Consider the following 22066-nt stretch of genomic DNA (forward strand, 5'->3'; position numbering starts at 1 on the left):
TACTGCTCCCACTTGCTTTCTTTGGAAGCATGATTAGGGGTTAATACAATCCTCAAAGTGACGAAAATACGTTAACTACGGAGTCAGTCGGCATCCGGGCCGCGCGGTCGGGTTTTCTCGGGTCCTCCCGCCTCATCTCGCGAGGTTCGACCTCCGAATTTTGTTCAACAACCGAAGAAAAAAAAATCTCGAATTTTTTGTTCAAATTCCGATTTGTTCGAGAACTGGGACGTTCGAAAACCGAGGTTTGACTTTAAAATAAATAGATGCAGCTCACAGACAAGTCCCGCTATTTGAGCTAATTTTAGAACAGTCCTGCGGGCGACTCATGCGGTCCTCACGGGCGACCTGGTGCCCGCGAGCACCGTGTTGGAGACCCCTGGGATAGATGGATGGATTGTTAATCTTAACCCCGAGTGCCTATCATAAATTGCCATTTAAATTAATTGTCGCAAGGGTAATGTCAATGTATTTATTTACAGCCCTACTGTATTCTTTTTGAATTAAGTAGTGCCCTGTATTACTATTTTGCTGACTATCCAGAATTCCAAATTTCTTATGGCCCCTCACCCCTTCAAGCTCAAATATGCATCCTATAAATCAGTCGCAATTGAATTAAATTCTGTCGTTTTGATAAAGGTCAATTAAGTTTAGTAATTCAGTCTTCTGTTGCCCGAATGCAAATGTTCACTGGTCCAATTATAAAATGTCATTATTTCAATTCGATTCATCATGTCTTCAAATGCTATGTTACATATAAAAATTTTATGATTCAAATTATTTAATTTCTATCGATCAATGTCCACTTTGAAAAGCTTCTGATCACGCTGTCATAATTTGTTATTATTAGTGTATCTTCACTGTCCATATCTATGTATTTTGTTTTTTATCCCCATTTTAGTGTCAATAAACAGGCTTATTATTCCCTCTTTTATCAAAACTCCTCAGTTATGTCCGCCCCAGCACCCAAACACACTTCCATCCCTTTTGTCCCATACTCCACCAACTTTGTAATGCTTCCGCAGTCTTTAGCAATGTGTCCAGTTTGATTTCATGTGACTCGTGCAAGTCTTTAGCAGCCTCTCCTCTTAGATTCTCATGATGATGGTTCAGGGCTGGACCGTCCGCCACTCTCAAATGCGTCCATCTTGTCTTGTTCTTTCAGTCCATTTTCTTTTTGATCTGCAACTGTGTGTATTCCACCAACTGTATGGTTCTTGTCCTGTGAAGAGCCGTGCTTGCCCCCTTCAAGCATGATAATAGTTCCTGTTGTTCTCCCAAAGGTCAAAGGTGTCTCATGACCAGGGACAGTCCTTTGTTGATTTTGAGACAGCCAGTGGAGTAAGAGGACTCAGTTCAGGAATTGTGCCACGAACTAGGGCAGAACACCCTGGGACACAAATTTCACAAAACTATCTTCGTGTTATCAGTGTTCCTGTGTAGTATTTGTTCCTTACACCCCAAATCTTCCTATTAACATATTATATCCTATCAGTTGCGCACACTCATCATCTTACTATCAAGCCGCCCTTATCAAATGCATTTTTTTTTTTTTTTAGTTATCCATCCACCCTCCCCATTAACATGGCTAAAATCCTCTTTCTTCAAAGTTGTCACAACTTTTCAATAATAGTTTCCAACATTTCAACCTGCATTTTTCCTGATTTTAATCTTTGATTCCTTTTTCCTTCGATTATAAACTGGTCTCTCATAATTTCTTTTCCTCTTCCCATCTCTCACTTCACACGTCGCTCACACATTGCTCTTTTTTTTTTTGTGACTTCCAGTGTTTATCATCAAATAAAGTTCCAAAATCCTTTGTAAAAAACTGGGATGTAATTCAACATTCTACCAACATGGTTGTATATGCGGCAAATGTTATTGTTCAATCTATAGGTTATACAGTGCCTGTGTTCCAAATATGACACTCCTCCTTGATTTAACATCTCATAAGTTATTATTGTCAGCAGCGGTAAAGGATAGTGCTTGAAAGTGAATGTCTTATCGCTCAATTTAAAGCACGTGCCACATTTGAGCTAGTATTTATTAATTTATTTATTTGCCATCCTCATGTTAGCTGGCATATGTCAGAATTAAATTGTAATTTTGCTTTTAATTTTAAGTCTTTCAAACTTGCTATATCCTTACTGCTCCTTACTGTTAAATATAGGAAAACCTAACAATAAACAAAATAAACCCAAACCAAAATCAAAACCAAATAAACTAGGACCATGACATATGTAGACCAACACAGTACTCCAAATATTTCCTCATTAAAATTTTAGGTTTTTTTGTGTAGAGCACCATTGATTTCTAATCATTGACCTAATTTTATCCTTGATTTAATCCCAATCCCGAATGCCTCCTACTTAATACTTTACTTGGTGTTCTTTTAATAAAAAGTGCCCCCTTGCAATGTCGTTTATATTTGTTGTTTTTAACTGTAAGTGATTCAAATCTTTGACTTATTCTTACATGTAACCAACTTGTATAGTCTAATGTCCTAATCGATCAATAATTCCTCCTAAAAGTAACATCTGCAATCGCAATTTAATTTTAGCCAATTCTACAATGTATGTTCTCTCTTGCTCTCACATTTTTTATGAGGGCTGGGCACTCTCCTCGTTGGACCAGTTTCTGCCCACAACCCTCAGATTATTCTATAATTTCTAATTTTTACATTTAACAATGCAAATCTGATAAACCATTGTCTAGCACACCGTTTTCGTGCACCATTTTAGCCCAATTCCATCATTTATAACGAACTGGTACACAAAGACAAACATAGATAACACACGGGCCCACAACATAGACATGACAATCTTCCCAGCCGATGACAAGGGGGGGAGGGGAGCCTCGCCACCACCACGTCACACAATGCAACAACCCCCCCACCTCTGTCCAAAATATGCATTTGTGCAATGGGATACAACCTTCATGCTAATTATATATATATACATTCTTTATCAAATTCTTGTTTTTCTGACTCCAACTCACATGCCAAATTAAAAAAATCAACAATTTTATACAAATCAACTTATTGTTCTTCATGAACCACAAATCATCACTTCCACCCCATGAACAGCAGCACCACAACTAATCATTCACTTATCCAGCTGCGTCGCTGTCCCATCTGACAGCCAAGCCTGCTTTCCACACAATATTAATATAGACACACTTCAACAATTATGTAGCGACCTGGTTAACCCAGTTACCCTTCGCCCTAGACAACAATATAAGTCACTAAGGTCGCATTATTGAGGTCGCCAGGCATCCGTCCTGCTATATCAGCGATGCCTTCACCTTTTTTTTTTCACGAGTCCCTGACTCGTATTGGTGGCCTGGCTGATCTAATCGACCCTGACCTTAGGCAACAGTACAAAGTCCCTAAGCGTCTACTATTGAGGCCATTCCGGTGCCCATATGCTAGCCATTGGCATCCCACAAGTTCCACGAGTACCTGACCCTTATGGTGGCCTGGCCGATCCAATCGACCCCGACCTTAGGCAACAGTATAAGTCCCTAAGTGTCTACTATTGAAGCCACTCTGGTGCCCATATGCTAGTCACTGGCATCCCACAAGTTCCAGCGGTGTGAGCGCCCTTCGCTGATCAGACAAAGTCCTCACCACCTTTCTCTTTCCAAAAATAAATCATCCATACAATCATAAATGTATATACAACTACCATTCCTGAACACAGAGCTAAAATTATTAATTTTTAATTTTACTCTGCTTTCACTCCACTATATCGCTGAACTGGGTTCCCCCTTACCTTTTGTGTGTGTGTGTGTGGGGGGGGGGGGGGGTTACCAATGTGTTCGGCCATCTGCTGAAGGAGGGGGGGGGGGGTGGGTTGGTTGGTGCTACCGGTGTGTTCGGGCATCCGCGGCCGGGGTGGTGCTACCGGTGTGTTCGGCCATCCGCGGACGGGGGGCGGACAGGGGGGCGTTCCTCATTGCAACGTGATGAATGCAATCTACTGTTTAACCTGACAAATGCACACATGCTTTACAGACTGTTTTTTTTACAGTGGAACAATAAAAGAGGTGAAGAAGGTTACCATATATGTACTTTGTCCTCTTTGTGTGCTGTCCTATCGCCAAAGTCTAAACAATCGAGAATCGTCTGCATACTTTGTGCTTTTATTGAGTCAACAAAACAACGCAAAAAGATATAATCATGCATGATTAATAAAAGGACAAAGGTTAGGTTCTATTGTTTTGATGAGAGTGTGGCCGTCCGAATCTGAGGTAGAAAGGGGAGGGGGGGGGGGGGGGTCATTGCAGGATTTTTTTCAGGATACGAAGAGAAGAATTGATACAAACTGCCGACAGATGTTCACGTGTCAAAACATTCCAGCGAGAACAATACAAAACAACAATCAATACTGTCAAATTCAATCAAAAGAACAAACCCAATTTGCTTTTAATTAGCCGAATAAGATCAGTGTTGTTTATACAGTCATCAAGTTAAGGGTGTGTGTTTTTTTTCCTAATATATTATTTGCTGTTTTTAAATGTACAAGTTCCAGGTTTAGTAAAATTTGTCATTTGATTAGCTACATACAAAAAATATCTATTTCCCACTTAGAAATATAAAATAAATACATACGTGATACCTTGATTTACAAGTGTTTGAACAATTCTGTCACAATCCGGCAAAACTAGATTTTTGTGTGTGTTTTTAATGACGAAAAATGGTACTGTAGTGTAAAATATATTTTAAAAAAAACATAAGCGAATGTAAAGTAAGTTGATTTTATGAATTGTGGTCTAGTCAGTGATGTCAAGAGCTTTGACTTAAGTTGGGGTGGCTAAGTACGAAGCAGTTTGTCAAGTCTCCTCCATGCTCCTTGTGAGATTTTTAATTTGGACTATTTGTCCTGTTCAATAATAAATGACTGAAAGTGCATTGGTGCCTCTCTCTCTCCTTTCTATCACGCTTCGCGTGCTACAATTGAAATTTGTGAAAATTGACTAAGCTCCATAAACTCTTGTAAGTCAAGGTACCGCTGCACACGTTCTTACAAATGTATCACTTTCCTGTCCTTACTGGTCAACACATACACTTCTGTGGCTTCTATTCCTGTTTGTGCAAGGTTCTTCAGTTGAGGAGCGTTCCGTACAACTGCGCCTTGGTCAGGCTGTCTTTGCGGGAAAGTCCTAGAGAGCCGAATTTTTGGTGGTACAGCGGCGGAGGTGGTGGGGCCGGTGGTGGCGACGACGGGCTCACCTGGGCAGACAGGTTGTGCATCTCCGCTTGGTAGTGCTGAAGGTCCGCCGTCATCTCCAAGGATCGGCGGTGGAGGGATTGGGTGGAGCTGTTGGGGCTTTGGTCCCCGTAATCCACACTTTGACCTCCGGATGCCTCGTTGCCCTCCAGGTCTTTGGAGTCGCCCGAGTGGTAGAGGCTGTGCTCAGAGCCTTTGCTGTCCTCGTACAGGTGGGCTTGGCTGTGAGCCTGGCGGAGCACCGGGCTGCACTCGGGACTGGCGGCAACCCACATTGGATCCTGCACGCCGCCTGCTCCCTGCTGGTGGTAGTAGTCGGCGCCTTCCTGGAAGCTGCTGTAGAGCGGGCCCAGGCGGATCTTGGCCGGCCTCACGGAGAAGTGCTGCTCGGAGAAGCTGTACGGGGAAGCCCGACCGGGACTGCGGTAGGAGTGCGAGCTCAAGTCTTCGGCGCTGAGCTGCCGCCATCTTCCGATCAGCTCCTCCTCCTCGGGGGCCAGAGTGCTTCCTCGGCGGCTGTCTCCGTAGGCGACGCTCGGGGAGGACGACGGAGGAAGGGGCTCGTAGGGCTCGCTGAAACAGGAGGACATGGTGCGGCTGTACACGGGCGAGCTGCTGTTCTGCTGGTGGATCATCTCCGTCTGCTGGAAGGGATGATTGTTACCGAACCCTCCGGGACTATCCCTATCCCAGGACGAGTCGCTCTTCCTCTCGTAGTCCCCGGCATCCCTCCAGTCCATGTAGAGGGTGCGATGGCGCGGCGAGGAAGCGGCACTGCTCAGAGGGCCGTTGGCTTTGTCTTCCGAGCCCCCTCCACTGAAGCTGGAGTAGGAACTAGAGCCCGCCCCCAAAGGGGGGAATTCAGCAAAGTGCTCCTGGGTGAAAGCAGCTCTCAAGCCCACTGAGCACTCGTCTGGGTTGCTGTCAATGGAATTCTGCGGTTCAAAGAGGAGCTTTCTCTGACCGTGAAGGTCCATGCTAGGCCTGCGCTCCCGGTGGCGGTCGTCGGGGCAGTAAAGGGCGGTGTCGCTGCTGTACAGGTCGGACTTGTAGGCCGCACGCAAACCGACCTGCACCCCTTGGCCCAACGGCTCCAGGACAAAAGCGTGGTCCGGCGTGCGAGGGCTAGCTGAGCGCGAGGCCTGGCTGCTGCTACACACCTCGTCGGGCTTCTCCAGCACCTGCCCGATGAGCGAGGCCGACATGGAATCCGAGTACGTGCGGCAGAGCGGAGGCTCTTCCATGTGCATAGTCAGTCGCTCCTGAAAGTCAGTCGGGAGCTGGAGTGAAAACACACGCCCAGGTCATCAAAAGATTACAAGCAAACTTTACACAGATTTGTTCGGCTGGATTGGGTCCGTGAATCCATGTTAACGCTTCTTGGCCATTAAAAAAAAAAAAAATTGAAAATTGCTGCTCTATTTAGCAAGTGTTCAAAACAAAGCACACAAACTTGCTATCTGCTTCTCTCCATGGCAAAAAGCAAATGCAGCACATCAACAGCAAGCCGGTTAGTTGTGATTGGCAATGAAAGGCTGATTATAACGTAAAATGCGTGCAATTATTACTGCAACTAAACAGCACTGTTGGACATTCTATTCAGTTTGGTGTATTTTTGAAGCAGAATACAATCACCTTTCCGTTCTTGTTTTGCAGGAAGTGTTGCTAAAGGCAACCATGGGCCCAAGTCTTATTCACAACAACGCATAATTTATCAGTCAGCCTGCTCCCAGCAGTCCACGTGTGCACGGACAGCCTCTGACCCGCACTTATGTAATAAGCAACTTTTTCTCTATACGTATTTGAGTGCATATCGGTCCTGCGCAATCCATTTCCAGTCAGGGACATTCTATAATGTCCCGTCTGCTTGTCACAAAGTGGCGTCCGACCGCCAATAACCACGTTGGCGAGTACAAATTGAACTATCGGGCTGCAATGTGCTGTTTGACGGCCTAAAAGACACTTTAGTGTTCTGATGTTTATTTTATATTAATAAAAATAACCTGGGATCAAACAAAAGGAAAAGACTGTATTAAAAAAAGAGCAAAATTCAGGCTGTGATGGTCTTCTATATTTTTTGCTCACCTCGGAGAGCTGGGCCCTGTAAAGGGACTTGTTGCATTGCAGAAGCTGAGCAGCCAAGTTACAATCCTTCCTGTAGACATCCTGTGAAGCACAAATCAAGAGGACATGATTAAACCTTCACGCCACGGGAAAATCCAAAAGGCGTCTCCTCACATTGTCCCCCTGAAGCTTGTCGATGGTGAGCTTGGCCTCCATCAGGTGGTTGTTGAGCACGATGATCTCTCGGCTCAGCGCTCGCTTCTCATCGTCGTGGTGCTGAGACTGACAAAGCAAGAAGTCATACGAGGGAGGATGAAGTACATATAATTACATCTTTTCTAGTCTGGCCAATGAGACCAGGTGTGTTGTACGGAGGAACAATGGAGCCGCTTTCTCATGCGACAGTTTGGAGGAGGACAGCCAATTTTAATTAGCCATAATTAATGTCACTGCTACCAACAACAGGGCATTTGAATCTCAAACCCACCAAGGGCTTTTTTTCTTCATGGCAACAGCGGGCACTTACATCTCTGTGAATCTTCTCTTCCAGATCTTGGTTGATCCTCTGCAGGGCAGAGTAGCTGCTTTGGATCCTAAAGCACACAGGCAATAAAGTACAAAACTTTGTTTATACATGGTAAGCATAAACTGGCTTGAAACGTGCAGCGCAAATTTTTATTTGATATCTTTTATTTATATCTATTTGAGAATTAATGTGCATATTAATCTATATTTGCTTCACCCGGTAGAGTTTGAGATTACAGACAAGAGCAAGACACGTGACTGGTTTGGAAAACAATTTTGATCTATACACTCGGGCATGAGCTGCCTACTGTAGCAAAAGTGGAGACAACCCCGCGTTTGAGCTATTTTTACCCGCTTTCATCTTTTTTGAACCGCTGCAGCATCCATACACTCTTATATTATTAGATACATACGACATATATACATTAATGTCTTCCAGTCAGTATGTTCTCACCGACGCAGTTTATCGGTGAACTTGTCCAGCTCTTCCTGAGCTCGCCGCAGCTCAGTCTCCAGGTACTGACGCGTGGCGTCAAACTCGTTCTGCAGCAGCTCCAGCTTGTGCGTGGTGTAGGAGAGTCGCTTCCGCAGGTCTTCCTTCTGCTCCAGCAATGAGCTGCACACACATATATGAAGTTATTCGATTTTGACTAACGTGATTGACAGCCATGCGATTGTGATGAGCGAGGTGGTGGTACAAGCAGACACATAATGAGAAGAGTTTCCCATTCTTGGAATTCAAATCTGGATCGAGAGGAACCCAATCATCAATATCAGAGTGTGTCAAGATATGAATTGTAAACTCTTTAATACATCACATGAATGGAATGTGAAAGCCGGGGATGTTCGGAACAGAATGTATTTCCTCGCGCACTGTGATGAAGATTTTTTTTACAGTCGGCGCCGCCTCCCTCTAATGAAAGGCCAAGTGAAAGTGGCAAAGGAGGAAATGTGGGCCGCCGCCGTGGATCCGAGCGCAGGCGGCCAGGCAAAATGGAGCCGGTATTGAAAGACAGATGGAGGAAGGAAGCTAATGACGCTATCTGCAGTCCAGATAACCAAACGAATAGAGATGCGCTGGTGTGCTCTTTTCACTCTCCTGCTTCTTTTTCTCCCTAATAACCATATCAGGTAACAAAGGCTCGAAATGGAGAGGCTTCTTTTCAGTGCCGGCGGGTCACCGACTGGAAGCGTTATCTCATTAATATTCATGTTGGCCAGATTGCAGAATGTCTTTCGTGTTCGGATTGGAATGTGTTGCTGGATGCTATGGCTGCAACGATTTGCAGAAGACAAGCGCAGCTCCCCAGCCACAAATTCTACTGGTGCATTTAAACCGCAGCGCGTTGACTCACTAAATTTCGCCGAGACGTCCCCTTCCCTATCAACCGACGCTATATCAGTGTGCATGGTGTTCCCGAGGTAAGACTCCTTCCTACTAGCTTCCAGAGATGGGAACAAGTCACACATGTGCAAGTCTCAAGTAAGTCTCAAGTCTTAACCTTCAAGTCTCAAGTAAGTCCCAAGTCATTTTTTTCTTGGGCAAGTCAAGTCAAGTCCTTAAATAGGTCAAGTCAAGTCTAAGTCAAGTCCTTAAATAGGTCAAGTCAAGTCTGTCAAGTCACCTTATTATTGCAATTTTACCCACAGAATCCGATCTTAGTAGTGAAAAGACAAGATATCAGTAACTTTAAGTAACCATCATTGTCCAATGTGTCTAACCCAGTGGTTCTTAACCTGGGTTCGATCGAACCCTAGGGGTTCGACAGAGCCCCCACTGAGGAGGTCCAAACAAACCTGTTTTATCATGTAGCTTCTGATTTGCCAGTATGTAATTTGTTGCGAGTTCATGCATTGTGTTGGTTTTGCTCTTTGAACAAGGTGATGTTTATGCACAGCTCATTTTGTGCATTAGTAAAAAACATCTATGTCTTAAATTTAAAAAAAATATTTTTTCACTAAGGCGCATATGAAACTAGTGGGGTTCGGTACCTCCAACAAGGTTAAGAACCACTGGTCTAACCTGTTTAAAAAATATGACAATAATTTGGATTTGCACTGTAATTACTGATATTCAGTAAAATACACCATGGAATCAAACAAAAAAAGAAATTACCTCATACAATGATTTATTGACAGCTCAATCTAAACAAATGAACGTCTGCCGACAGTGTCTGACACATTTGAGATGCAAATATGAAAAAATAATCAGAAAAAAAATCAGAAAGAAGAAATGTTTTTGTTGCATATCTCGCACAGTGCTGTCCGTCTTTTGCCGTCATAAAAGTAATTGCGATAGCCGAAGGTGATGACTCGCGGTACCACTCCCGCTGACATGTTTGCGCATGTCTGATATAAAGGGGCGTGATTCTCCAATAAACAAGTTCGGTAGGTAGAGAGGGCACGACTGATTGATTGACACGGTAGTGATCCAATCATGACAACGCCATTCTCAGCCTGCGCTCCTACCGTGTTATCGATATTATTTTTTTAAATGTATTATTAATTTTATATTCAAACTGAAAACATAAACTAAATAACACTAAAGTCATTCAAGTCATCGTGTCTCAAGTCAAGTCCCGAGTCTTTAACTTCCAAGTCCAAGTCGAGTCTCAAGTTTATTCATTTTTTGTCAAGTCAAATCACAAGTCATCAAAACAGCGACTCGAGTCGACTCGAGTCCAAGTCACAGTGACTTGAGTCCCCATCTCTGCTAGCTTCATTTTCCAGCGATAACACATCCTGCTAAAAGTCACAACTATCTTGCCCCGACTTGTCAATAATACTCACTCAAAACCACTTGGTCGATAGTATGAACACTCGCACAGGATAGGAACAATGCCGGGCTAAGCTCCTCCTCCCCATCTGCGTCCGTCCATTGATGTGTGTCCCCGCAACGCTACACGGTCTCTCAATTTCCAAGCCCTCCGGCCCTCCCCGAGATCTCTGTTATTTATTTCTCTGGAGAGCACAATGAGTCGAGGTAGACTCCAGTCAGAGGGGTGTCGTTAGCTGCCTCACCTGCGGGGGATTTATCTGCATTTATGCATAAATAGGACTGTAGACTTTGGCTGTCCTGAATGAAAAAGTGCCTCAAGAGAGCTCGCCGCTGTTCTATAAGGTGCTTTAATTCAAACGGAATCCAAGCCAGTAGCTGAGAAGCCTAGTTTAGATGACTCTGTTGTATTTACTCTGACACAATTAAATATCTTGCTTCCAGCATAGCTTTGCACCAAATGTTTATACTCCTAAAAAAAAAAAAAAGCCCTCATTAATATTCTTGCTTTTTGGAGATTTAAATGGTAAGGGGTTACTTATAACGCTCCAGGCAGGTGTATGTTGTTTTCGTGAATTTGCATAGAGTTGCTCGAGGGACGTCGAATGTCCCATTAGTGACCGAGGCCGCGAGCGGGAGCTGAGTCAGATCTAACGATTGCTCTCACTCTAGCGTGAAGATGACGAGGCAACATGACTCCCGCTTTGGCAGAGGATGCTTGAATGGTGAGAGGAGACACCTTGTGGGTGGATGAGTGGACAAACAATTGAAAATGAGGACAGGTGGCAAAGACAGTGCGACTCCATTGCGTTTGCTCTTACCTCTTTTTCAGGTGTTTGCCGCCATTTCGGGGGACTTTTAAGGCGGTTTTGCCAATGTATATCTTTTTCATGGTTTGCCTGTGTTCTTTGCCTGTCATGTGTTCATAGGGGGGGGACCCACAAGGAGCTGACGTGTTAGTGTCCCAAAGGAGACCGCCTAAGTCTGGCCTGAAGAGTTACTGATTGTTCTGCCTGCCAAACAAAACAAACACACATTAATCAATCAATCCATAATCCGGATTAATGGCCAAAATCAATCATCATTTTGAATGAACAGTAGTTTGGGTTTAAGTCATACGTAGCACCGTTTCCTCCACATGATGAAACAAAATGACTTTGACATGGCCTTCTATTCGGGGGAGCCCCACCCTGCAACCACGTCTGGATGACGCGCGCAAGAGAGACGCGAACGTCAGCCCAAAGACGACCGGTGCAGGTCGTTAGACAAGCCCGTCAGTCTCAGTTTGAGCCCCGACGACGTGACTCAGAAGGGGCAAATGTGCCTCCAGGTCTCCTTAGCGAGACCTTTGATAACAACACAAAACAAGATGCCAAAAGCAAATGTGCTCATCACCTGATTGCCGGTGGGTGATTTCCGCATCAGGTTGAGTCGGCATGGCGACAGCTGGTGACAGGCCTCCCCCACCCATCTCACACAAACACCGGCGGCTTCTCTCGAGCTGCTCCCCTCTGAGTCATCACACACCAGCACAGGATACGTGCCTACGGTGAGGTGAGATGGCCCTGCCGGTTTGGAGCTATTTGGAGGCTGATCCGTTGGTATGCATGTTACCATATTTGATTCAAAGCGGATACCTCCATGCCTTGTTTGTACACTGCGGCATCTAAACACACACACCCTCTCCCGGGAAAAGGAATAACGCAGCGCCATAAGCGGGGGAGTGGGGGTGGGACATCTCAGGCCAAATCGGTCGCTCCCTAGCGCTCGCCCTCCCTCGCTCTCTTCCTCGTTCTCCCTCGGTCGACTTTAATTGAGCCTCCTCACTTCTGCGGACGGTACCATGCTCATACGATGCTGCCAAGCCGCCCACTCACGCTTCGCTCGCTTTTGAGAGGATTTTCTGAGCATTGAAAAGCAAAGCAGGGAAGGGAGGCGGGAGCGGAGGAGGAGGACGATGATGACATGAAAGTTGGGGATAGAAAGAAAAGCGGGAAGTGGTTGTAGGAGCTCCCCTTTGTTATATATGTGGGCTATGGTGGTAGGGTGGCAGTTAAGAAGTCTTATCTGACAAAAATGTAATTCATTTGGGTGACTGGAGAATACATGAAGAAACAATATATTGCAACAGCGCAAATCTCAAAGTACGATGGACTTTTAAATTTAAAAAAAAGAAACTGCCACGTTTCCCATAGATTGTGGAAACAAGAATCTACACGGGTAAAATCCCTCGCCATGGCACAAAGCTCAGCATTGCAGTGAGGACGACCTGGGGGGGGGGGGGCACACGGTGACAGCCACGACGACAACTCTGCCTCGCACCATTTCCTGTTTCCTCCACACCGTGAAGCAGCAGACCTGCGCCAATGCATAATGTGCATAACTCAACCGCCTCATTGAAAACATTCACTCCTTCAATGAGCGAACTGCCCTGCCCGCTATTGACAGAATGTAGAGTAGTTCCACACCAACTAACAGCTTTAATGTTTAATGCCCAGCAAAAGGTGAAATCGAGGCACCAAATCTAAGCAGACCAGTCATCCCCCAAATGCATATTTTATACATGTACTGTACACTATTATTAGATCCGAGACTGCATTTGCAATGCTAATCCACCGACCTCAATCTTACGAAAACACTTAAAGCAACTGGCGGCTGAGAGTCTTGCATCAGTTCATACACAATTCATGGGCAAAGATGAGGAGCAGATGCATTCATTTACTATTGCGGTGGTGACCCTGGACTGTCTTGTCATTTTGTTTATGTTTTTAGGGCAGGAAATTACACGCGCTATTACTGGTAGAGCACACCGAAACTGCCAAAGTGGTTCATGTAAAATGGGAAGGAAGGGGACTCGAAACAAACAACACATCAAGTAACTCACTTTAGCTGCCATTAATACCGTATTGGCCCGAATACAAGACGACCCCGACTATAAGACGACCCCCTCTTTTTCAAGACTCAAGTTTGAAAAAAAGACTTTTTGAACACCAAATTTAATTTTTATTCAGAAAATATTTACATCTGAAACAAATGATTATAACAATATATTCGAGAGAAAAAGCATGTTATTTTGCCTCATTCAAATCATACAAAAACTTTCTATCACATCTTAATATCTGAACATTTACCGTAATTTCCGGACTATAAGCCGCGACTTTTTTCCAAAATTTTGGACCCTGCGGCTTATAGTCAGGTGCAGCTTATATAAGATTTTTTCTGTGATTTTTGTGATCACTTTTACTCTTAACACTATTATATACAGTAAAAGCTACAAAACAAACTGACAAATAACTCGTTTTCAAATCAGACGAGTAAAAACTGGTCAAATATTTAAAAAAACAGATATTATTAAAAGTGAAGACAATTTGCAATTCTAGTAATGACACACGAATTTGATGCACAATTTGTCTTCGCGGGCCACATAGAATGATGTGGTGGGCCGTATCTGGCCCCCGGGCCTTGAGTTTGACACCTGTGCTCTAAACCCTTTCTCTTACTCTGCCATGTCACTCAGAGATTACACAAAGTAGTGGCGCTGTTTGGACCATCTGCATTGTATTAAAACCCAATCAATCAGCATTTAAATTCAATTCTTCTGACATTTTGCTCACCAAAAGCAAGTTGTAATGAATGTGAACTTGTAATGCATTTTATTCAGGAGGTTACTTTGAACCTTAAACGGCGGCGCGGCGTACTTATGGATTTTTACGGCCTCCGGCCGTAAGAGGAAGCTCTTGCTTCCTGCTAGAGCGCCCCCTGGCGCTCTAGCAGGAAGCAAGAGCGAGACAGGCGAAGAAGAGATAATGCGGCGAAGAAGACGTGATCGTCTCACGCATCACGCACACACCCGCATTCACACAAAGACAGGAAGCTTTTATACACAAACCGTCATTATGGGGGACAAAAGAAATGCATATGATGCCGCTTTTAAGATATACGTGTCGCTCGCTAGTTTAATGTAATTTAGCGCTTCGTGCATGAATAAGATTAGCATGAACAGACCCTCTTCACAGTCGAAGAAATGCATAAAACCGACGACGAAAGAGAGACTGAGAAAGTGTGAGGCGAAGGATATCTAACGCTATTCCAATCGGACACTAAGGAGGAAGACTTCGATGGTTTCAGTGCACAGGAGGAAGATGAAGACGGCTCTTTTTTTTACTTTTACTGGTATGTTTTTTTTAACCAGCCCTGTTTGTGCTGTGCTACCGTGTTGCTGCTGTGTTGCTGCTGTGTTACCGCCGCGTCTCAGTGACTGTGCTGTGTTACTTCCGTGTTGCTGCGGTATTACTGCCGCGTCACAGGCAGTGTTTGGAAATAAATGTTAAGGTATGTTATTAAAGCTTTAAAAAAAACTTTCTGTGTCCAGTCTTTCTTTGCTAATAACTCGCGTGCACACTTCCGCGTTGCTGCGGTACTACTGCTGCGTCACAGGCAATGTTTAGAAAGACATGTTCAAGTATGTTATTAAAACGTTAAAAAGGCTTTCTATGTACTGTCTTCCTTTGTAAAAAAAACTCGTGTGCACGTCCGGCTTATAGTCCGGTGAGGCTTATGTAAGAAAAAAACTGAAATATCTCAGAATTTTAGCTGGTGCGGTTTATAATCCGGTGCGGTTTATAGTCCGGCAATTACGGTAAATATGTAAACTAAAGTGCAATCACATTTGTAAATGAATGGCTTCTGGTTTTTGAATTGTAAATTAACCAATCTACTGTGATAAAACAACAAAATTGCAATAACGCATTAACCATCAAAGTCAAGTCTAACTAGTCTTGAAACAAATCTGAATAAGGAAAAACACTGCAATAAAATAATGCAAACTGCGACAGCTATTGTTGGGGAGCCTGAGGACTGTATAGGGGGTTGGCTCGGATGGTTATGCTCTTTTCACCCCCGGGTGTCGGTCAGAACACAGGAGGGAAGACGTGGTTCAGTTTTGATTGCTTTACTGAATTATTGGCAAATAATAATAATAATAAATAACCATAAATGAAATACTCTCGGCAACCCACCAAACATAAGTCATCGATCAAGACAACAAAATGTATTTGCTGGAGACCGCTAGTCGCCGTGCCGCTGCGTAACGGCTACTCGTACGATGCGAGGCAAACCTAAAGGAGCGCGCCAGAGCTGTCAATCAAACGGCGCACACACGAAGCAAACCGCAATCGGACAAACGGCACAACAGTGGACAGTAGTAACAATGAAATGTACTATATACTCACTTTGTGTCAAAGATGCACGCGATCACAGCAACATACTCAGTCGATACCAGCAACCTTTAACTTACCGCTGCGCACAAGTGAAAATGGGTATAATGTCTAGACCCCGAATATAAGACGACCCCCACTTTTTCAGTCTTATTTCAATGCAAAAAACATCGTCTTATATTCGGGCTAATACGGTACTTTAAGAACCACTCGGACAGCTCTGTGATTCAATCCATTTCCATGCTGGCCTATTGCGTCAACGTGAGGGATGAATGTGACCCACTACTATGGAGGAGGGCAAAGGAGAAGGATCACAACACACGCGAGCTGATGAGGTCCGCTTATTGACTCCTGGGGGAGCTGTCAACGCTACTCCACAAAGACCTTGCACATTCATTCAAGGCTGCCTGATCAGAGCGCCACGGCCAAAAGGGCACAATAGGATATTGAGTCCATAAAAATGCAACACCCCACGTGCACAAGCGCTATTTGATAGTTTTACAGGAGTGCTCGGTTGTCACGGCGACGGGTCCCCCCATTTCCTCCTAACTTGCTTTCAGAATCACATTTGGTTCAATCTGGTGTTATTAGTCAGACTGAAAAAAAAAAACCAGCACTGACACAACCTCCCCCCCTAATCAAAGTGAAATCTCCTCCATGCAAAATTGACATGACACTTTCCATCACAGGGCCCCTTGAGGCAGGAACCCCAAGGCCAAGTGAGGCGCAGACAGTGTGAGGGAGAGAGAATTTCAGGGCATTTCATCATGTACAGACTTGCCGGTTGCTGGAGTGGATGGAAGCACAAGTGGATGGAAGCACATCGTCAGCGTTGGCGTTCAGGTAAGACCTGAGCTGAGAGCAAGGACAAGAGGCGCCGGACTCCCCCCATCTATCTCAACGGGGCTCCAACAATCCAATTAAAACTGAGACACAGCGGTGAGGACAATTGACGACAGGAAACTAAATTAGCCCTCGTCTGAACTAGTCATAACGGTGTCTGTAATCACAAACAAATGTGAACTATGGCCTGACAGAATGAATGAAAGCAACAATGAGGCTTTCCTTCTCCATCAGGAAAGTAAATGCGATCATTTTCTACTGAGTATCCGATAAGCTTGTTGCGGGAGCGGTGCGGTCATGCAGAGTGTTCTATCACTGAGGCACGGAGCATTCCGACAGGTGAATGCACACATCATGCAGGTTAGAAACAAGTCTCGCATTCGGGAACCGAGTCAAACATCAACCTAAGAACCAAGCAGCTCTGCATTTAATTTTGATGCAGCCGCACACACGCAACTGCTCCAAATTGAAGCTGCAAAAGAGCGAAGCGCTACCTGGTGCTCACGCACAGCTTCATCCCGGAGGCGCACGGATCAAACCGACTTAGTCCTTCCCACGGGGATTGTTGGAGAAAACTCCCTTCTGTATAACGGCTCTTCCCTGAAGCTGCGAGAAATCCCCACTTCCTGCCGCCGCCATACGCTGCTGACGCTTCTGCTGACGCTCCGACAACAGCTGCAGCAGCAGCAGAAGCCGCAGCAGATGAAGAGGTGGAAGAACAGCAGCGAGGGAGGAAAAGACTGTGCAAGAGTGGGAGGAAAGAAGAGGGCACGGGGAGAAGGCGTGGGTGTGACGAAGGAAGGATGAGGAGAGAGAGGATGCCTACCTGATAGTGTCTACGTGCTTCGTGCCATCGTCACACACCTAAAAGAAAAATAACAGCATCGGTGGAGTGCCCTGGGAGCAACATACACGCATGTTTATGTTCATCTTCCCCCCTTCCCAGTTTTTACTTCTACAAAAAAATAGGGCTTTGTCGCCATATGTATGCAAGGTTAGAACCATCATCTCATCAGCTCAAAGGCGTAAGATTGGAGAGTGAGAGGCAGCAAGAGGGGGGAGAGGGAGGGAGGAAGGGGTGCAAGAGAGAGTGGAAACCTTCATTGCAGCCAGACTGCAGATACAATATGTTGCAAGCAAGCAAAGGTGGCGGGCAGCAACCTCATTGACGTGCAGGGAAGCAGAAGGGAAAAGACCAAGGGGTACAGGTGGTTCCATCTGTTGAATCTGGAGGCAGTATCATCCCAACGCATCTTTATTTTTTTTCGACACACATGTCAGCCTTCTGTCCGTATACAAGGCGCAGGGTGTCATGTTTTATAACCTGAGGATAGACGATGATGACAATCATGCAGAGGATCAAAACATGGATGATGTACTAAACAAAAAAAAACAGTTGAAGTGAGGTAATAGCAAATGCACTTCAATGCAAAAATAGTGTGATTAAATTATTGGAAGAATAATGCTCAGTGTTACAAGGGCCCTAATTTAATTGTAATGTAAAAATGCCATTTTGTAGACAGACTTTGCGTTATTAAAATCCAGTCGAATTGATAATATCAGTTTCTACGTGTAGCGAGAGTACGTGTCAGCGAAGTCGTGCTCGACTGCGAGGCATGTTTTGTACATGTGCACTGGCAAGTACAAGGCTGAGGAGATGAAAGTTTGCTGCAAGCAAGCAACACTGTGATGAACGCCAACAGGCTCACACGCTGGCTCCACAGCCCCCACACCGCCCACCTTTTTTTTTTTTTCTAAGCGGTTGCTAAGGTGACAGCAAAGGCTGAATTTTAATCAGACGATAAATTAAAGCAATGTGGCCTTCTTTCTTAATAGTAAATGGCCACATTGCTCATTTCTAAGCACGTTCCTCGATGGGTGATGACGTGGAAATGCTTGCTCGGTTGCCCGTGGGTGATATGATGAACTATTTTCAAACAGAGAAAAAAAAGAAGAAAAAAAAACTACTGTGCTGTTGAGGATTATTTACCGAAAAATAATATATGTGCTTTGATTAGCCTCTAATTGCGAGGTGAACATTATGCTGGGACATCAAATACATTCACTTTGGGAAGCAGTAATGTTTAATTGGGCCTTTAATCCTATTCTCCCAAAACACGTGTCTAGGGAAAGCCAGTGGTTGTAATTATTGCAGACATTTGAGAGGGGTTAGGATGCAAGTTCAACAAATGAGGGGTTTTCTCACAATAAATATGTGGTTGGGTGGTATGCTACCCAGAATGCAAGGTCGTGGATTCCAAAAATAAAACTTCTGGGACTCACCATGTTGATGCCTCTGGGCAGAGAGATGGATCTAGAGGGGTATCCGGGGGAGCTGTGATTCAATTCCTGGAAACGTTTCATTTCGAATCCTTGGCAGAAATTTGGAGGGGGCGGAATGAGATTTTGTTCATCCACCAGCAATGGCGGTGGAGTGTCAGGTTTGATCTCCGGATCTTCTGGCTGGTCATCTCTTCTCACTATGTCAATGTCTGTCTCCAGATAGGTTTTTGGAGGCAGGTCGATTGGAGACTGGTCCTCAAGCTCCAGCAAGAAATCCTGCTGCTGGGCCATTGAACAAGAAAGCCTGGGGATCCTTTGGGTCACCGTTTGGTCCTGGTCCTGATGCGCACCTCTAGTTGCTTTCCCAAATGCCCTCAAGCTGTTTGGATCAAGCACATTGGATGTCACCTCGTCCAGGAAGTGTGAAAACTTGGCTTTGTCCTCAAGCGTTCCCTCCAGCGGACAATCTTGATCTCTTTTGGTGCGAGCTCGGGTCTGAACACAGCCCCTCCCCTGATGGTGCCATGCCGGGCAATCCATGCAGTTGTCCCCTCCTCCCTGCTCCGGGGGATGCGCTCTGAAACGTAGTCGGCTTTGAAAGGCCGCTTGGCTCTTCTTGATTGAGCAGTAAAGGCAGGAAGTGACTCCTGAGCTCCAGCTGTCCAGACTGCCCTTACGCTCACTGCTGCTACTTGGCACAAAACAACTGGAAGAGGACTTCTTTGGCCAAAGGCCCATCAGCTCCTTGAGCCAGACTTGATCACTGTTGGAAACTGGGCACAAGGCAGCAGAATTTGAAAATTTGCTTCTCTGTGGGAGAACACAGGGTGAGCTCCTAGTGTCCATCGCTTTGCTTTCTGTCTGCATGTCTCTGATTGTTTCGACTGGGAAATGTACTATGGTCCAGTGAGCAACACCAATTTTAAAGAGTTCTACCCCAATTCATTCTCATTAGAGTGTGAGTCTGACCTACAATAGATTCAATACTTTTCACTCGAGGCTGAACAGATGGACTCCTTCGCCGCCAAGACAACACTCTGGCATGTCAGACAAGGCTATCCGTGATTTAAAATTTAATGTGTTAAACAAAAATGATCTGGTGATGCCAATCTAACAAAAGCATTACCCCCCCCCCATGTTCATGTTTGGCTACAAACACAATCGTATCTTCATATCCACAAAGACAGTCTGGGACTCCCTTGCTGATTTGAGATGAATGAGGATGATATTTTCTGCACAATTCCTGACACTATCTTGGCTAGTTAAATACCACTTGCACTGTGGGCAATGTTCTTAATTAGAATGCCTATCGATAGCGGAGCGAGCAAAGCTTTTCAGAGTTTTCCAGGTCAGTGACAGCAGAAGAGCATTGATTCCACACAGCGCTTAACAGCAGGCTTGTCCAGCTCCACTTTCAACTCTGTTGTATGCACGAGTTATTTTCCGTAATGTCCGTATTCCACTGATGGTTGTTTACAAAGTACACTGAACTGGCGAGTTTGATTAAACTTTGGATAAGTTACATTGAATATCTTTTGGAGACTATTAGAGACCTGGAACATTCAACCACCAATTACGCCCTTTGTAGTAAAATTGACCCCGATGGATTTTATGCAGCACGCCTGCCAAACTGGACCGGTGCTGTCCCCGGGGGTGTCATTAATGTGCATCCCATCCGATGGCTATGACTGGGTGGTCCGCTGTGCCAACTGCCTGCAGGTGCACTGCAGCGGGCCAGAGACCCACGGGACCACCCCGTCTGCTAACAAGGAGCATGCAGACATGTTATTTCCCTGAGGTTCCTCTTTGTTTTAGCGGCTCTCCCTTTTTTTTTGCGCCACCATTTTCAGACAGTTTTGAGCCACTTCTATGATAAACGCCTTTAATAATCTCTTTTCGATTTCAGAAGCTGTCGAGGGGTGGCGGACAATTTATGACCGTTGCCCAGAACAGAGGACCGAAGCCCATTACTGCCCCAAGGTAAAGATGCGGAAATGGATTCTAACAAAAAAAGTTTTATATTTATATTATTCTTGTATATATTATTAAGTGGATATATGAACATAGCAGAAAATGAAAATTGAAATACTATTCATGTTAGCATTTTGAGAACAAAAAAATGTTAGCATTCTGTCTGTATATAAAATTTTATATTTGCTCGTATAATTGTGAAGTAAAGTGCCAGTTACCATTCCGGCAGCTGCATGTTGCTAGAAACAAAATGCCTGCTTTTAAACTAACTTGCTGTTCCAGGAGCTGGAAAATATATTTAATGCAAATAAGTTGTCAGAGATAAATGTAACAGTTGTGAGTAGTCGAGGTTAGCACTCTGTTGTTACTCTCACTCACAGTGTGTGCTATTTATAGTAGCAGGAAGATGAGGTCTCACATCCTGAACAAAATGCTATCTTGGCTGAGAAGCCTTTGTTATTAATTACATGTTGAAGAAGCCTACACAGATTTTTGTAGTGTAAGCATAGCGTATCCATGGCAACAGCCATTTGGTCTCACCTCAGTGATGCAAATGTGGCTTGAGGAAAAGAAAACTCACCTGAGAAATAAATCTCACACTGAAGTAAACAACTTCCATTTGGTGTTAATTTAGTCTGCAAAAACAGAGAATGTGTAAGCATACAAGGTTATAATTTTTTTGTATGCTAAGCAGTTCTATTTTAATACCTTTAGTCCAACTGGATGGGTTGCTTTAATAAAAGTGCAAACTTATGGCGTAATATTTTTCTTTTTCCCACTTTGCTATATTCTCCTTACGCCACTGCCTGTCCATTCAGGATTGAAGCTACTGCAGTACAGTGAAGCACGCCCCCTTGTGGTTCCATCTTTCGTGCACCTGTAAAATGAACATGCTGGTAAAGTACGTATGCGGCAACGATTGTTAAGATTGATGAAATAGCACTATCTGCTGGCATGTTGCTTCATCTACATTTTGATTATTTATTTTTTTACTTCCTACGCACTGGGCTCATAAAATTCCTACACAAACACCAAGTGGCACTTTTCATCCATCCATCCATCCATTTTCTGAACCGCTTAGTCCCCACGGGGGTCGCGGGCGTGCTGGAGCCTATCCCAGCCGTCATCGGGCAGTAGGCGGGGGACACCCTGAACTG

The 22066-nt window shown here is 44.7% G+C and overlaps 1 protein-coding gene across 14 annotated transcripts; it reads right to left on the bottom strand.

Moving 5' to 3' along the window:
• Nucleotides 1–4127: 4127 nt before the first annotated feature.
• Nucleotides 4128–21710, bottom strand: si:dkey-174m14.3 (uncharacterized protein LOC563117 homolog). Of its 14 annotated transcripts, XM_049756439.1 has the most exons (10): nt 21618–21710; nt 21490–21544; nt 18939–19711; nt 17482–17519; nt 17150–17395; nt 8275–8436; nt 7822–7888; nt 7470–7577; nt 7317–7397; nt 4128–6511 (listed from the first exon to the last, which is right to left on the bottom strand). In XM_049756439.1, the coding sequence occupies exons 3-10, from the start codon at nt 19674–19676 to the stop codon at nt 5105–5107; spliced, it is 2847 nt and encodes a 948-aa protein (XP_049612396.1). In that variant the 5' UTR covers nt 19677–19711; nt 21490–21544; nt 21618–21710; the 3' UTR covers nt 4128–5104. The 14 variants fall into 14 exon arrangements, with proteins under 14 accessions (XP_049612396.1, XP_049612401.1, XP_049612398.1 ...); XM_049756444.1 differs by lacking the exon at nt 18939–19711 and having other exon boundaries at nt 21618–21703; XM_049756441.1 differs by lacking the exons at nt 18939–19711; nt 21618–21710 and adding an exon at nt 17817–17979.
• Nucleotides 21711–22066: the final 356 nt, after the last annotated feature.

This window comes from Syngnathus scovelli, chromosome 20 (assembly GCF_024217435.2).
Source record: "Syngnathus scovelli strain Florida chromosome 20, RoL_Ssco_1.2, whole genome shotgun sequence".
Lineage (NCBI taxonomy): Eukaryota > Metazoa > Chordata > Actinopteri > Syngnathiformes > Syngnathidae > Syngnathus > Syngnathus scovelli.

Bases quoted from the DNA above. Each gene is read 5' to 3' on its own strand.
- si:dkey-174m14.3 (XM_049756437.1), bottom strand. From the start codon at position 19,805: ATGCAGACAGAAAGCAAAGCGATGGACACTAGGAGCTCACCCTGTGTT. The intron at 7,578-7,821 runs GTAAGTGCCCGC...TTGCTTTGTCAG, and splicing joins AAGAGAAGATTCACAGAGAT to TCTCAGCACCACGACGATGA. The intron at 6,512-7,316 runs GTGAGCAAAAAA...TTTTCACTCCAG, and splicing joins ACAGGGCCCAGCTCTCCGAG to CTCCCGACTGACTTTCAGGA.